The sequence below is a fragment of the Lissotriton helveticus genome, chromosome 9, assembly GCF_964261635.1.
Source record: "Lissotriton helveticus chromosome 9, aLisHel1.1, whole genome shotgun sequence".
In the NCBI taxonomy this organism is placed as follows: Eukaryota; Metazoa; Chordata; class Amphibia; order Caudata; family Salamandridae; genus Lissotriton; species Lissotriton helveticus.
Window position 1 is genome coordinate 539,801,631 of NC_136070.1, and position 14,795 is coordinate 539,816,425.

At 44.6% G+C, this 14,795-nt stretch overlaps 1 protein-coding gene across 4 annotated transcripts in view; it reads left to right on the forward strand.

Annotated features, from left to right (window-relative positions):
• The window catches only part of DPF1 (double PHD fingers 1), a 548,769-nt gene that overhangs the window by 518,063 nt on the left and 15,911 nt on the right, over positions 1–14,795 (forward strand). For all 4 annotated transcript variants that reach the window (XM_078660411.1, XM_078660408.1, XM_078660410.1 and 1 more), the window contains one exon: positions 4,794–4,875. In XM_078660411.1, coding sequence (XP_078516537.1) covers positions 4,794–4,875 — 82 coding nt within the window. The remainder of the gene's footprint in view (positions 1–4,793; positions 4,876–14,795) is intronic.

A 14,795-nucleotide genomic window follows, 5' to 3' on the forward strand; every position in this document is an offset into this window, starting at 1 on the left:
GAAGCTGCGGGAGGTGCCGAAGAATTGCCCAAAATCACCGCCGGGACCGGGGAAGAGCTCTGACCCCGCCGAGGGACCTGGAAGCGTCCCGCACCCCTGGCCAGCCGTCCCTCCATCAGGTGAGCTTCACCGCCTCCCCCGCCGCTCGTTGGATTGTCGAGAGTGGGCGGGAGAGGAAAGGGGACCGGCCGGGGCGGGGACGCGTGCAGTCTGCACGGCTGATGCGCAGTGGTGCGCCTGAGTCCCAGGAAGACGCGAGGCTGCCCCGCGTACGAGAAAGAGTCCCTGGGCCTCGCGAGGGAGTTTACACAGCGCATGAAGCCCACAGATATAAGTACACGTGGGTCTTGTTTTCTTTGCTCATGTTGAGAGCATCACAGTATAAATCAGTGGCCATATTTTCTTAAGTGCTGATTTAAGGGACTAGAGACTATTTTATGATTTGGAACCTGAGACTATTGTTTTGAATGACCAGAACTGCCTATTTACAAGTACCATCCTAGAGAATTACGTGCAACCTTTAAGCTAGAAATGCTATGTGTTCTAAAGAAGTGATTATCATGCAACTGCTTCATTTACATGCTGAAACTAGATAAAGTTATATTTTATATATACTTACCTGTGTGGTCTCAGTTTGTGGTGGATTGGGAATTGCTGTTGTGTTAAGTGCAAATGTTATCCACATTGTCTCCGAGTTTAGCCTAGACTGCTCACGCCATGCTACCTAGAGGGTGAGCAGGGGTTATCTCAGAGGGTTATTCCGTCGCCCTGACCGGAGCTAGGGGTCCCTACTTGGGCCAAGGTACTTACCTTTGCCAACCAGAGACTCCCGGTTCTAACAGTCACTTGTTAAATACTGATCGTAAGTCAATTGCTACAAAAATGTTTGATTTTCCTTTCAAAACACCAGAATCAAATCCTTAAATACTAAATAGATTTTTGTATTAAGATCTGCTTGCATGATTTTTGGGATTGCATTTTTACTATACCTGGTATATGCTTTGTGGTTGCACTGGGAAACACGTGTTACAGTCAAGGTGTAGTCAACAGGCCAGCAGGTCGTTTCAATCCCAAAACACCAGAAAGCCACTATTTGCTTAGTGCAGTATTGGTGTTTGACACAAGTCAGTCTTCATTTGGTATCAAGGGTTAAGAAGCCTACAAGATGTGGCTACATCCCATCCTTTTCTGGAACAGGTAACTCAGTCTATCATTGTGTGCTAACCTAGGCTCAGACACAGTCATTGAGTGACAGGAGAAGTAAATGGTTTTTCTTTAAAGAGGTGTGTCTTCAGCTGTTTCCTAATTTGGAGCAGAATGGGACAGGCTTTCTTACACTTTTTTGTCTCCAGTTTGATGATGCCCTGGTTGTGGGTGTGCCAAGAGCCACTGGTGTTGGTGAACTTGACAGCCAAATATGAAGGGATGCCAGTCATGTTAGCTGTGTAGATGATTCTCTAGTTTAGAACGAGGTGCAGGCTGTCAAGAGCAACAACAGGAGTTCCTCTAGGGTGGTGGTTATGTCCTATTTCTTCAGGCCGTTGATGAGCCATGCTGCTGCACATAAGACGCACTTAAAGTGGGCAAGTGTGGAATATGGGAGGCCATGGAACAGAGCATTGCCATGGCCATGGAACAGTATCACTAGCATCAAAGGCAGCTGAGAGGTTCAGTAATATCAGAAGACATGAATTGTCTTTGTCTGTGGTCAGGTCTCTAATTTGCATGGTAGCTGTCTCCATGTCCGGATTGAGAATCATACAAGAGATAGTTGTTGAGATGATTTTGAAGTGGTGCATAGACTGTTTTCTAAGTTTTGCCTATGTGACAGCGCAAGCTGTTTGTGAAAAGACCTATTGTGTGCTTAGAGTGCCCATTGCTTACCATTGGTGGCTTTATTGTTACTCTCATTTGCTCCCTTTTCCCCTCCACTTGTCTGGGCTTTTCTTCTATCTTCTTGTGTGTGTCCCTCATATGGAGCAGTGCCTCATTACTGGTGTCTATTCTCTGCTGAAATTTTAAGAACTACATTTTCCTTTTATTTAAGGTCTCCATAAGAGTGCATCAGTTTTCTAGCTGTCTCCCTTGTATACCTCTCTTATATTGGTGTTTTGAAAGGAAAATCAAACATTTTTGTAGCAATCATTCCCCTTTCCGTGCTCTGTGTTGCTGTCTCTCTCCCATGTACTTCTCCGCCCTCCCCCTGCGTTGCGCTGACCCTTGTGTGCTTCCCCCATGTTCCTTTCTTACCTGTGTAACTCCCCCCACAGCTCCATGTTGATTCCTCTCGCCATTGTGCTACTCTTTCCCTCACTCTCCATGTTGCTCTCTCTTGCCCGTATTGTGTATTGTGTATTCTCCCCTGCCCTCTGTGTTGTCCTCTCACCCGCATCCTCTGTGTTGCTTCCCCCAACCACTCCCTCTATGTTGGTTCCCCACCATCGATAAAAATTCACATTTGTACTACTTTTTTTAAAATGTACCCGTCCAACTCAGCTCTGTATTCAAAAGAAATAAAGCTCTTTTGTTGTTTTGAAGGCACGCAAATGCGTAGTGCAAAAGCCAATAAATTGATGTGTCCAGTTACATTATAGGACTTTAGGCCTATTTCTTTTCCTATCCTCTTTAACCAAGCCCTGTCGTCATTTTGAAGGCACACATATGCATAGGGCACAGGTCTACACATTGATTTGTCTGGTTGCATTATAGGCCTTTCAGCTTTTTTTCCCAATCCTCTTTAGCCATTCTGCACAGCATTGCAATAGTTCCCAAAGGCAAGACCTATTGGCTTTGCTGATGCTTAGTGAATTTGTAGATGAGTGATATGCCGATAGTTGATAAGGTCATCAGCATCTACTGTGGGATTCATCAGGAATGGGAGGATCTTACCTATCTTGGGAGCTTCTTTAGCGAAAATGTCCTAAGTGAGTGAGGGGGTCAATGATGATTGTGAGTAGAGGTGAGAGAGCTTCTTCTGAGTGGGCTTTGATGAAGGATGACGGTAAGACATCATCTTTATAGGTGGTGTATTTCGGGGAGTTGAGGATGACAGTGCACACTTTGAGATGCAGGGTTTTAAGAATGGAACATTTTAAAATGCTGTGTATTTTTTTAGAAGAGGTTTAATAAAAACTTACGTTGAGCTGTAAAGGATTGCTTCATGATGTCCACATGATATCATGAAAAAATCAGAAGAGTAAGTAATATTTAGCACACCTATTGAAATCTAACTTCTCGGTTTTCATAATTTATCATATGCCATAAATTGCATTAATTACAGATTTCTGGAGAATAACATGCAGAATTTGGTACTTACCGCGTTCAAATCAGCATGTCACAGTAAATACTATGCACTCCCCCGTAAAATTCCAGCAGGTTTGACCTCCTGAAATTTAAGAAAGAGTGCAGACTTTAAAGCACCGAGTAATTATCAGGTGTGGTAAACTATGAACAATTTGGAATTATGACCCATGTGCAAACAGGGGTTTCCCTAGTAGTTGAAATACTCCAATCCCTTCGTAGTCAGGGCCTATATGGCTAAGGGTAAGAACATCCATGAAGCCTTTGATGAAGGTATATGAGCAGACATCCAGTGGATTGGAGGTTGTATGTGTTCATTGGTGAGAAGTCACTAAGAGCAGTCTTTTGGAGTAACATAATTGTTGAGTGTTATCCACTAAGGTGCAGTTTTAATAAGTGATATAGATCTTACATGGGACGCAGTTAGGGTCTAAGCAATGGTCTGAAGGGAGATTGCATTTACTTTAAAAGGTTAGGTTGAATTTTTGGGAGTTTAGCCAATAATTAGAGTAGTATTGTTTTTTTCTGAAGTTTCTTTTTTTGTTTTTTGGCACTAATCTTTATCATGCTAATTTTTCATCCCTCTTTGCAAATCAGATGATTGAGAATATTTAGTTTGGGAGCTTGAAAATGTGTAGTTTGGGTGTGGAATTGGGGTGTGTATAGTGCCATGGGACATGGTTAAGAGGACCTCATGAATACAGGATGGATTAGATTAGGGCTAGTAAGTCATTCTTTATTTTACAGCTCAAAAGTAAGTGAGAGGAGTACATACAGATGCCTTTCTTAAGCTAGGGAAACAGATGCCCAAAAAATAGAATATGGTCCGATCAAAATAAGTGTTATACAAATTGCATACACATTCTAGAAGAATTGAGTTAAGTAATTTCCTAAAATGAAAATGATCTGAACAGATCCTAATTAGTGTGGCAGCTTGTACCAATATAAAGGAGCCAAATAGGAAAAGGACCTGCGCCCAAATGGGCCCTCTTGACACGCGGAATGATTAAGAGTGCTTTATCACTTGATCTCAAAAGTCTCAGCGGGAAGTAGTGTTTGAGTTTGGTACCTAAATAAGTAGAGCCACTACCAGTTAAGGCTTTATGTGTAAGGAAACACAGTTTAAAGAAGATTACCTTTCCTTATACATTTTTTGATGTGCTCAGCAAAGTAAATGCTACAGTAAGTAATAAGTGCATACAATATACATATTTATGTATGGAAATGAAACAGATCAGCCACCAAATCTGAATAAAGCAGGATACTAAACAACACAAACATAGAGAGCGAGAGAAGCTATTATATACCCAGGAATTGGCAAATGATTTGGTTAATTAGGTTGCAGAGTTTTAAGAATGGACAAAACCAGCAGCAATAGAGATAGAGCAAATGTACAAAGAGGCAGTGTATTAATTATATAAACGTAGAATGGACAAGATTGATGAAACCAAAATAGGGAACTGGTTCATGGTTTTCTTCTATTTCTTTGCCAGGACCAATTGCTGTTCTGTGATGACTGCGACCGAGGCTACCACATGTACTGCTTGAGCCCGCCAATGTCTGAACCCCCTGAAGGTAAGTTACACCTCTTTCTCTGACGATTCTCCAAGGTCCTAGATTGAGGAACACACATGAATCATTCTGTTTAGTTGCAATCTGGAACCTTATCTCCTGGGAATTGTTTATTCATGGGAAGTGACACAACAGTTTAGTTTTGCAGTGCTTACTTAATGCCCATTGCATCTGTCCACCAGACTGCAGTAGTGTCAGAGGCTATATGATGCCCTCAGTGAATATTTGGATCAGCCTCACCTCAGGGACTGATGTACCTATTTAAAGGTAGAGGTCTGCTCATCCAGGTGAACTGGGCCTACTATATATAGTTTTGGGATTGGTGGCCTCAGAAAATATATGTATTCAGTCCGATTTTTATATTTGCTTGTCCGAGAAACATGGTAGACCATCCCAAAGGTTTGGATCTGACCATCTCTTGAGAGTAGCATATCCAACCAAATGGCTTCAATTGATCTGCACTATGTGAAGGGGTGAAGCTACCACCCCAAACTGTGACTCTGAAAATTCCATCAACTTAAAGCATGGGCTCCCCTACAAGAAGGACCATAGTTTAAACGTCTTTTTAACCGTAAATTAGGCTGGGAAAATCCTGGCCATCTATGGTTGACAATGTATAAAGCATGATTAACCATAGTATGCCCAGGACATAAAATGAGGGTTGTCTCTATTGGCCCTAGGATATTACTCAGAGAATGGCAAGCAGATTACCAGGTCAGCAAAAACTATTACCTCCATTTCCAGTGGAAGGCCACCCATCAGATTTAGAGTACTCTGTTGGGGATCTCTAAGCCTTCAGAGCAACTGCCGGTATAGCGGTTGCTTTGAAGCCTGAAGAGATTTCTAAGCAGATGCAGTGGCGAATGGTACAGGACAGTGACGGGGGTTAGGGGAAGGTGGGGAATGGGGTTAGGAAATAAAAATAATAATAAAACTAACCTGATCGTCGCTGCTGCTGTTACCAGCCACCGCATCCGCCGCAGAAACAGGAAGCACCCAGGCTTCCAGACTCCCCCAGCTAATTACTGCTAGCAGCGTCGTGATTGGTCTGAGTGCCATAGTTCGCTGATCAGACAGGAGCTGAGGGCCTGGGCATGTTCTCCACCCAGGCTGTAATGCAGTCTGGGTGGAGAACACACAAAGTGTGCATGACTGTTTGGCCAGCCGGAAACAGTCGGCCAAACAGTCATGTGCCCTTTAGGTGCAGCAATAGCCACTCCTCCTCCCTCTTGGTCTAGGTGCCCAGCCCTTCCCCGCTCTAACCTGGCGGAAATGGGAAAGCAAAAAATAAAATTATAATAACTTTCCTTATCATTTTATGTTTTCCATTGCACTGCTTCAAAGCAGTGGGGCACCCCTTCTCCGCCTTAGCGGAGGAGCCTTTGCTGAACAGATGGCAACCTTACTACACCCGCTTGACAGACTTTTGGATCTTATAGTCTGCAGTTCTGCTAAAGTCACTACAAGAGAAAGCCATCAGATGCTCTGTGTTCATAGCAGGACCCAAATGGATAAGAGAGAAAGCAAACTGATGGATTCCTTTTTCAAAGCTAGCATTCGTGCTTGCATCTTAAGTACATAGTAATCACTAGGGAAAGTATTCACTTAAGCACATGTGCCTTCAATAGGGAATTTGCCATTGGAATTCATTTTATTAAAGCAGTAAATGCTCTGTGGTTGTAGCAGATTTGAACTTGCAGCTTACATTGACATACTCTTTAACCCTATTTACAAGTTTGCCAGATTAAAACCTGCAGAAAATAACTATTGTAAAATGCACTAAAATTAAAATCCCAATGCTTGACCCTAACCTTCCGAATATCGAGGTAATACATAGCTGTCCTCAGACGACCTGTGCCAATTTCATATTGCGGGGCACAGCGAATCAGCCAACAGTAGAACTCACTAAGGACTCACTAAGTCCTCCATTGGGAGGTTTGGGGATCCCCAACTGGGCCAGGTATTACGCGGCGATCCACCTACGCTATGTCATCCACTGGACATGACAGGAAACGGAGAGATGTTGGTGCATGATTAAATACACGAGGTCCGCGGGTCCCCTATGGGAGATCCCCTGGCGACCCAGATCCGAAAGAACGAAAACGCTCTATATATCCCCCATCACAAGAGCTACTTTAGAGGTATGGGACGGAGTGGGGATCAAGTGGGGCCTGACTACATTCCCCTCCCCATTCACATCCCTGTGGGGTAACTGCAAATTTACTCTGAGACTGACTATGACCCCCAATGGCAAGTGGCTGGAGGGGCATTGCAAAACACTGAGAGACATGTTCTCCAAAGGATCAATCAAATCCCTTGAAAACTTGTGGAGTTCCAGCTCCCAGAAGCCAAAAGTTATCACTACTTGCAACTGTGTAATTGGCTGCCACACGCTAGAATCTAACACCTTGACAAGTACCTCCTACATTGCAAGGACGATAAACATGCAATTTCAAATCATCCATTCTAATATAATAAAGAGAGAGCCCAAACCTTTGAGGCGGGTAATCTCAGGAACCACAGCACCAATCACAACACCCAATACAGCGTTGGAAAGGGCAGTTGCAGCAGAAGGACATAGGCTATGCAGACGCCCACCATATACATTTAAAAGGTAAAAGAACCGTGCCAGCAAAGTAGTCCCTTGTGGGCTTGTCTGCGTTGTGCTGTGGGCGTGTGCTGGGGCGTGACAAACGCTGGGGGCGTGTGGTACGTTCCGCCCTTCATGCCATGTCTCATATCGTGTGCTAATCCCACCCTGCTCCCTTTAAATACCCCTGCATCCCATAATCACAACCCACCCGTACTCCTTAAAATACCCCAACACCCTTAATAACTAACTCATCTTAACCCTATAAATATACCCTGTACCCCAAAACCCAAACCTATCCCTAAACCCTAAAAATACCCCTGTAGCCCAAAACCTAAACCTAGCCCTGAACCCTAAAAATACCACTGTACCCCAAAACCCAAACCTACCCCTGAACCCTAAAATACCCCTGTACCCCAAAACCCAAACCTAGCCCTGAACCCCTAAAATACCCCTGTACCCCAAAACCCAAACCTACCCCTGAACCCTAAAAATACCCCTGTACCCCAAAACCCGAACCTAGCCCTGAACCCTAAAAATACCACTGTACCCCAAAACCCAAACCTACCCCTGAACCCTAAAATACCCCTGTACCCCAAAACCCAAACCTAGCCCTGAACCCTTAAAATACCCCTGTACCCCAAAACCCAAACCTATCCCATAACCCTAAAAATACCCCTGTACCCCAAAACCCAAACCTAGCCCTGAACCCTAAAAATACCACTGTACCCCAAAACCCAAACCTACCCCTGAACCCTAAAAATACCCCTGTACCCCAAAACCCAAACCTAGCCCTGAACCTTAAAAATAACCATGTACCCCAAAACCCAAACCTACCCCTGAACCCTAAAATACCCCTGTACCCCAAAACCCAAACCTAGCCTTGACCCCTAAAAATACCCCTGAACCCCAAAACCCAAACCTAGCCCTGAACCCTTAAAATACCCCTGTACCACAAAACCCAAACCTACCCCTGAACCCTAAAAATACCCCTATACCCCAAAACCCAAAACTATATCTGAACCCTTAAAATACCCAATCACTCCAAAACATATACCTCAGTACCCCAAAACATATACCCCTATACCCATACTTACCTTATCCAAACATTAAAAAAAACATGCTTTTACCATTCATGCATTTACAACGAATTTCGTTGTAAATGTATGCCTGGTAAAAGCATATAAAATGTAATGCCATGCGGTATAATGGCATTGCGGAGTCATGGTACTTTCGTAATGAAAGTATGCTGCGGGATGGTATGCGAAAAGAAAGTTGCGGAATAATGGGTGTTTACCCTCCCCCGGTAAGTACATTGGTGGCACGGCGGCCCACATCTCCAGCAACATACTCATATTTTTTCACCACCCATTTGAAAAATGCACAGGTCTCTCTCATTGATGGCCAGCACCGACATACACTTTTAGACACACCTCCCGCCACAAGTTCTAGAATTGCGAACTTTGGAGCTGGGGAGCTACGTTTGAATCTCGGCATCAGCTCAACATCCTGGGATTCCAGGCAAATCGCTTTGTCTCCCCGTGCCTACCACAAATGAATGTGTTCTTCTGTAAAGTAAATTGTGCTCATGCCATGTTGTCGAGTTCGCGCTATATAACATTGCAAGGAAAAATAAAGTAGGGAAACTCGAGTTCACACACTACTGAACGCGCACTCTTAAGTGCATCAGCAGTGCACTGTGAATCGGAGCGTTTCACAGGCCTGTCACAGATAAGAAATGCTATCTAAACTAAATCCTACAAAACAATATACTACTGGCCGGCAGCAATTCATACCCGGACAATGTCGGGACGGGCTGCTAGTATATAATATGCTACATACTACATGAATCCCCAATGCACACACCTACCAATGTGCCTGGGAAAGGGAATTGAATATCACAGTAGACCTTCACCAATGGGCAGAAATCCTGACTCAGGCAACCAAATATGCGTCACACTCCGGAGGGAGGGAAACCATCTTTAAGATACTATATCGGTGGCACTACACCCCAGCTTGCCTAGCCACAATGAAGGGAGGACACCTCCCTCTCTGCTGGAGGGGCTGCAAGGAGGAGGGATCTATCACACATTTACACTGGTCATGCCCCAATATACAACTCTTCTGAAACTCCATACTATCTACAGTAGAGCACACCAGAGGTGCACTGAGGTGATTCTGTTGGGTTGCCCAGTGCCGGACTGCTCTATGGTTCACTAGTTAAAATGATCTCCCACCTCCTGCTGGCAGCTAAACAAAGCATCTTGAGCCCCTCTGGGGGCATCTGACCCTGCCATCTGAGCACAGCGGGATTAAAAGACTGTGGTAAATTCTCAGCATGGGGAAGCTGTCAAAGCTGGTGCAGGGGGAGGAGAAAACATTTGCTAAACAATGGGGGTGTCTTCTAGACTACTTCAGCAGAGAATATAGGGAACTGTGTCCAAAAAGCCTCCAAACACTGAAGCTTCTTTCTTCTTCCAGACTTGAGGACTATTACACCACAGTCTACCAGTTCCATAGAGACTTGCAGGGCCTAGGCGGGGCCTACAATGGACCTTAAGAAACCCAACCTATGGTTTGCACAGCGACGCAACTCTATAAAGCGACTGGTGGGGCAAGCGGAGCAGAGCAGCCAGCTTGTGAGAGGGAGAGGGCAGTTTCTCAGGGGATTATCAGTTGTTCACAGTTGTGATGGCTACACATGCTTATGATACTCTATGGAAGCTTGAACATGGTACTAAAAGGTTAATAAAAATGTATCCAAACCTGAAATTCCCTGTTGCTTAAAACACCAAAATCTGCAAGTAATGCGCCATTTTAGAGAAATAATTATTGTATCAGCTAAATTCTGAGCCCTGAGTTACCGGATTTTAATAGGTTTGATAATTATCACATCTAGGTCTGCACCACTTGAAATCGAGACCTTTGTGACATAAAAACAATGAGCAAAACAAGCAATGAATTTGTGTTGCTTTTTGCCCTCTTGCGTTATGTGCATATTGGTGCTGTGCAATATTGAACTTAAGGCCACATTGATTTGTATAGGACAGGACAGAGGATCACCAACACATGTAAAGGTTCTGAATTGTAACTGGCGCACAGTCTTTGCGTTTGCATTTCCTGATCTGGTGATAACAATGTTTCAGCAGAAGACCACAAGGATAACTTTTATTAATCCCGCCACAAACTTCCTCAGGCATTGGAATTCTTAACTCTCACACCACATATGCAGGGTAATTGATTGTTGCTTCTCCAGTGGGGCATTAAAGCAACTGTTGCAGAGTACCTGGGAGACAACTGAGCTGTCAGGCTGCCATTTAATTGCGGAAAAACCAAAGGTTCGGGCTGGACTGTTCCCATGAGGCACAGGGTCAGACTGATTTGCATATGGCCATGTCTGAACTGGGGTGGCGGAGTGAGCTAAAGAATGGTGATGGATTAAACCCAGATCAGTTGACTGGGGGTGAGTGTTTGTATTGTCAACGCTCCGTCCATCACCACTTCTGGTTTTTCTTTGTTCGCCCTAAGTTGGCAGGGTATGCTCAGACGTGACTCCCTTGCTCACTTTGCCACTGGAGTCAAGCAAGCCCGGCTGAAGACGGCTGTAATGCCAGAAACCGGTCCTGGGAAGCTTGATTCCTGTCCAGGGAAGACATGGCTTGGCAGTTCGGGCTGGACTGTTCCCATGAGGCACAGGGTCAGACTGATTTGCATATGGCCATGTCTGAACTGGGGTGGCGGAGTGAGCTAAAGAACGGTGATGGATTAAACCCAGATCAGTTGACTGGGGGTGAGTGTTTGTATTGTCAACGCTCCGTCCATCACCACCTTTGGTTTTTCTTTGCCATTTAATTGCAACAAGGCATTCTCCACCCACTTAATTTTCTAAACAGCTCTGAGATCCTTTACTCTTTGTTATCTGCTTCAGCACCTGCCCCTTGTCTCATGATCTGTACTAAACACAACCCAAACCTGTTCAGTTTACAGCAACGTCGCCCACCCGGCCTTCTCTAAGAGCTGGCAATAAATACGCTTACTTCATGTGCTCTGTCTTTCATGATGTGTGAGTAAGACCAGATGAACGAATGTACAAAGCCTTCATGGGTGTTCTGATCATCTTACTATGTCTAATATCATATTCATAAATAATGTCTGCATAAATATTGTATTCTGAATATTGTTTCCAAAAATGTCTGCCACATCGCAGTTAATAATACAACATCCACACCCAATGGGACTATTTATGCATAAGCGATGTGTAGGGCATAATGCTTGTGTGAGATATTTCGATCTACTAGCACATCTAGATTCATGGAAATATGTGCAGCTGGGGGTTACAATAAAGCTGTCAAAGTCTTTTTGTCAGCGAGTCTGCAGAGCTTCCTCTCAAAGTTGGAAGAATGAAACATTAGAACGAAATAGGTTGAACTAAAAATAGAAAGACCCCTTTAGCAATCTGCCAGGAGCAATTCACTACCTACATTTGACATAGGGGGCATGTTTTAAAATTACAGGTCTGAACAGCATTATAAAGGTGCAATATTGTCCTCAGTGGTCCTTAATAATACACAGACCTGAAGAAACCAGGGACACTTTGAAATGTAGTGTGAAGCCTTTCTGCTCCGGAAATTGCATGCAGTGCCTATATAGGTGCCACTCCTGCATGTTGACGTCAGTTCCTTTATGTCTGTGCCACCAGATGTGGATCTGGAGCACCTCTTGTCTCGTTGATGCCTCATCAAACTCCAAAAATGACAGTGTACAAGGGAATTTTCGCCTCCCAAGACGACAGACTGTAAAACCCGTAAGGATTGTTGCAAGCAACTGTCTGTGACAGTTCCTCATCAATTTTACCTGTGGTGCCGGGGCCTGTAATAACTGTGTGTGGATGAACCCGAAGGCAATACTGTACTTTGAGGTGAAACTTTACATCGTCAGGCACCTAAAGACTCCACATCGAGATCGGTTCAAGTGCAAAGGTTGGTCTCAGTTCCCCATCCACAAGTTTTAGGAGTCAATCCCGAGGTTTTTCATTGTCACACTCCGAATCTTCAGTTAAGTCGAAGAAAAAACATTAAAAAGTCGAGGCAGGACTCCGCCCCTTCCTGCCACTATCATATTCCCGAGAAGGTGCAATGGTGTCACTATTCTTTTTAATCTCGACCAGCTTCGGAGCCCATCCCTTAAATTGTCCCCTCACAACCTGAGTCTACGACAGTGAGACAGATCCAAAAGTTTCGAGAGGCATGCTCTGACTCTTCGGATCACTTCCTACTCCCTCTGGTGCACCTGCAGGCCTCAAAGAGCACAGAGGTCCTCCATCTGGGATTCTACTAGCGGGTTCATCATCGGCGCCAGTTGGACTCTCCAATACCCAAACTGGGCTTTCCCTGCCTCCTGTACGGAATTTGCTTCCGGCTCCACAATCCACCCCTGTTCGTGGAGCATCGACGTTGATGCCGACTCCATCGCCATCAGATTATATAGTGGAGTGGTGTGGCTCACTGGTTAGAGGCAGCAGACCCGGAAGCAGAGGACGGACCGGGACCAGGGTTCTATCCCCGACGCGGCAGGGTCGTGGACCAGGGTCAGCGGACTCGATAATTCTCGCCTCGGTGCCTACTCTAACCAGGGATCACACTCGGCAACTCTGGGCATTAGCTTGCCTTATCTCCACAACGGCCCCCCACATACGCCAGGGATGCCTGGTTTCACCTTGGAGATACCCAGTAGGGTCCATCTCACAGGGAAAGCCAGGACGGGTTCCCCAGCGGTCTACAGCGCAGAGATACTCCTCCGGGAGTCGATTCTAGCACTTTAGAAACCCACAATTAATTAATTAATAGAGCGCCTATTGAGCTCTCTGACTCGGAGTGGGCATTGCTGTGACCGTAATCAAGGCTGTGCCTGGTTTCCAACGAACCGCAACCTGTGCTTGACATCCCACCTCCACAAAGAAGATCTCACACATCGCATTCTTTGTTTGGTGCACATTCTAACATGATCCTGATGCTGCATTAAAGCTGAATCAGGCTGCCTTCCTGGGAGGATCTGTTGCAGCAACGGGGAAGGGTTCGGGACCTGGAACATCGCAAACTCTGCCTTCATGCTTGGAGGTTGAGCAGCGACAGATGAACACCTTGAACCTTTCTCTGGATGTGGTTGATTTCATCTTGGCAAACATGAACAGAAACAATTGCCTATGCCTCGGAGCTAATTAGAGTACACAATGACTTATGTACAAGTAAACCATAGTTTATTAGTTTACCCAAGAACAATTTATGTTTTCATTTGTTGCTCAATTTACAAAAAAGCGAGAATATTCAAAACAGACAGAAATAAGGCCACTATCAACCTCAAGTCTTAGCCATACACGAGTTCAAAACATCAGTTTGTGCATATATACAGGGAACACATTTTTTTGCATATATACAGTGACAAAACATATATTGGACATTATACACCAAGAAAACTTTTATACCAACATGTGTCGAACATAAAGAAAAAAACAGTGGGTATTTTTACCATGAGAAGAAATTACCATAAATACATTTACAGAGCATGGACCACAAGACCTTACACATTTAAAAATGATTTGACCAACCAATATTAATGGAAAGGAAAACGAATGTTTTCAACCAGTTCAACTACCATGACCTGAATAAGAGGTAATCAGTTAAATATCAGGAACATTGCCCATTTCTGCATCAATAACATTGGCCAACTGGCCAGTGAACGTGAAACAAAAGGGGGGGTGCCGACGCGTTTCGAATCCTGATAAAAGACTTGCAGGATTCTCGTCAGGGCAGTGTGAATCTAGTCCATGGGAACTGTTTAGAAAAAAAGAACAAAACAGTTTGTTTACTAACAAGTGGGTCCTCAAGCCACTACTCTCCGAACAATTCGAGAGACGGAATACTGCGTACTTTGTATAATTCCTGCCCACAGTTACTCCTATGTTATATGGAAATGTCGTCTATGTTGAGGGGTTTACGCTGCAACAGAGTAAAAAGCAAGTCAAATCCAGCGGGGTGGAGGGGGACCCTACAAATTCGTCGTGATTGTACTGAAATTGGTTACCTGCGTTCTGCAAGGGTCTTTGCCAACCTGCGCGGTGTTCTAAAACATTTAAAATTCCTCTTCATTTAATATCTGAAAGTGAATAAAGAGGGCGGGATTTAGACAGCTGCTCAGTCGGTTAGACACTTGTGTGACACTGGTGGTCATCCCAACAAGTAATCGACTTACTTGGACACCAGTCCGCGGTGGCCGCAGAGAGGGGTTCTGACTTCTAGCCCGAATATTATCAGCCTGTGCGTTTTCATTAGACGTT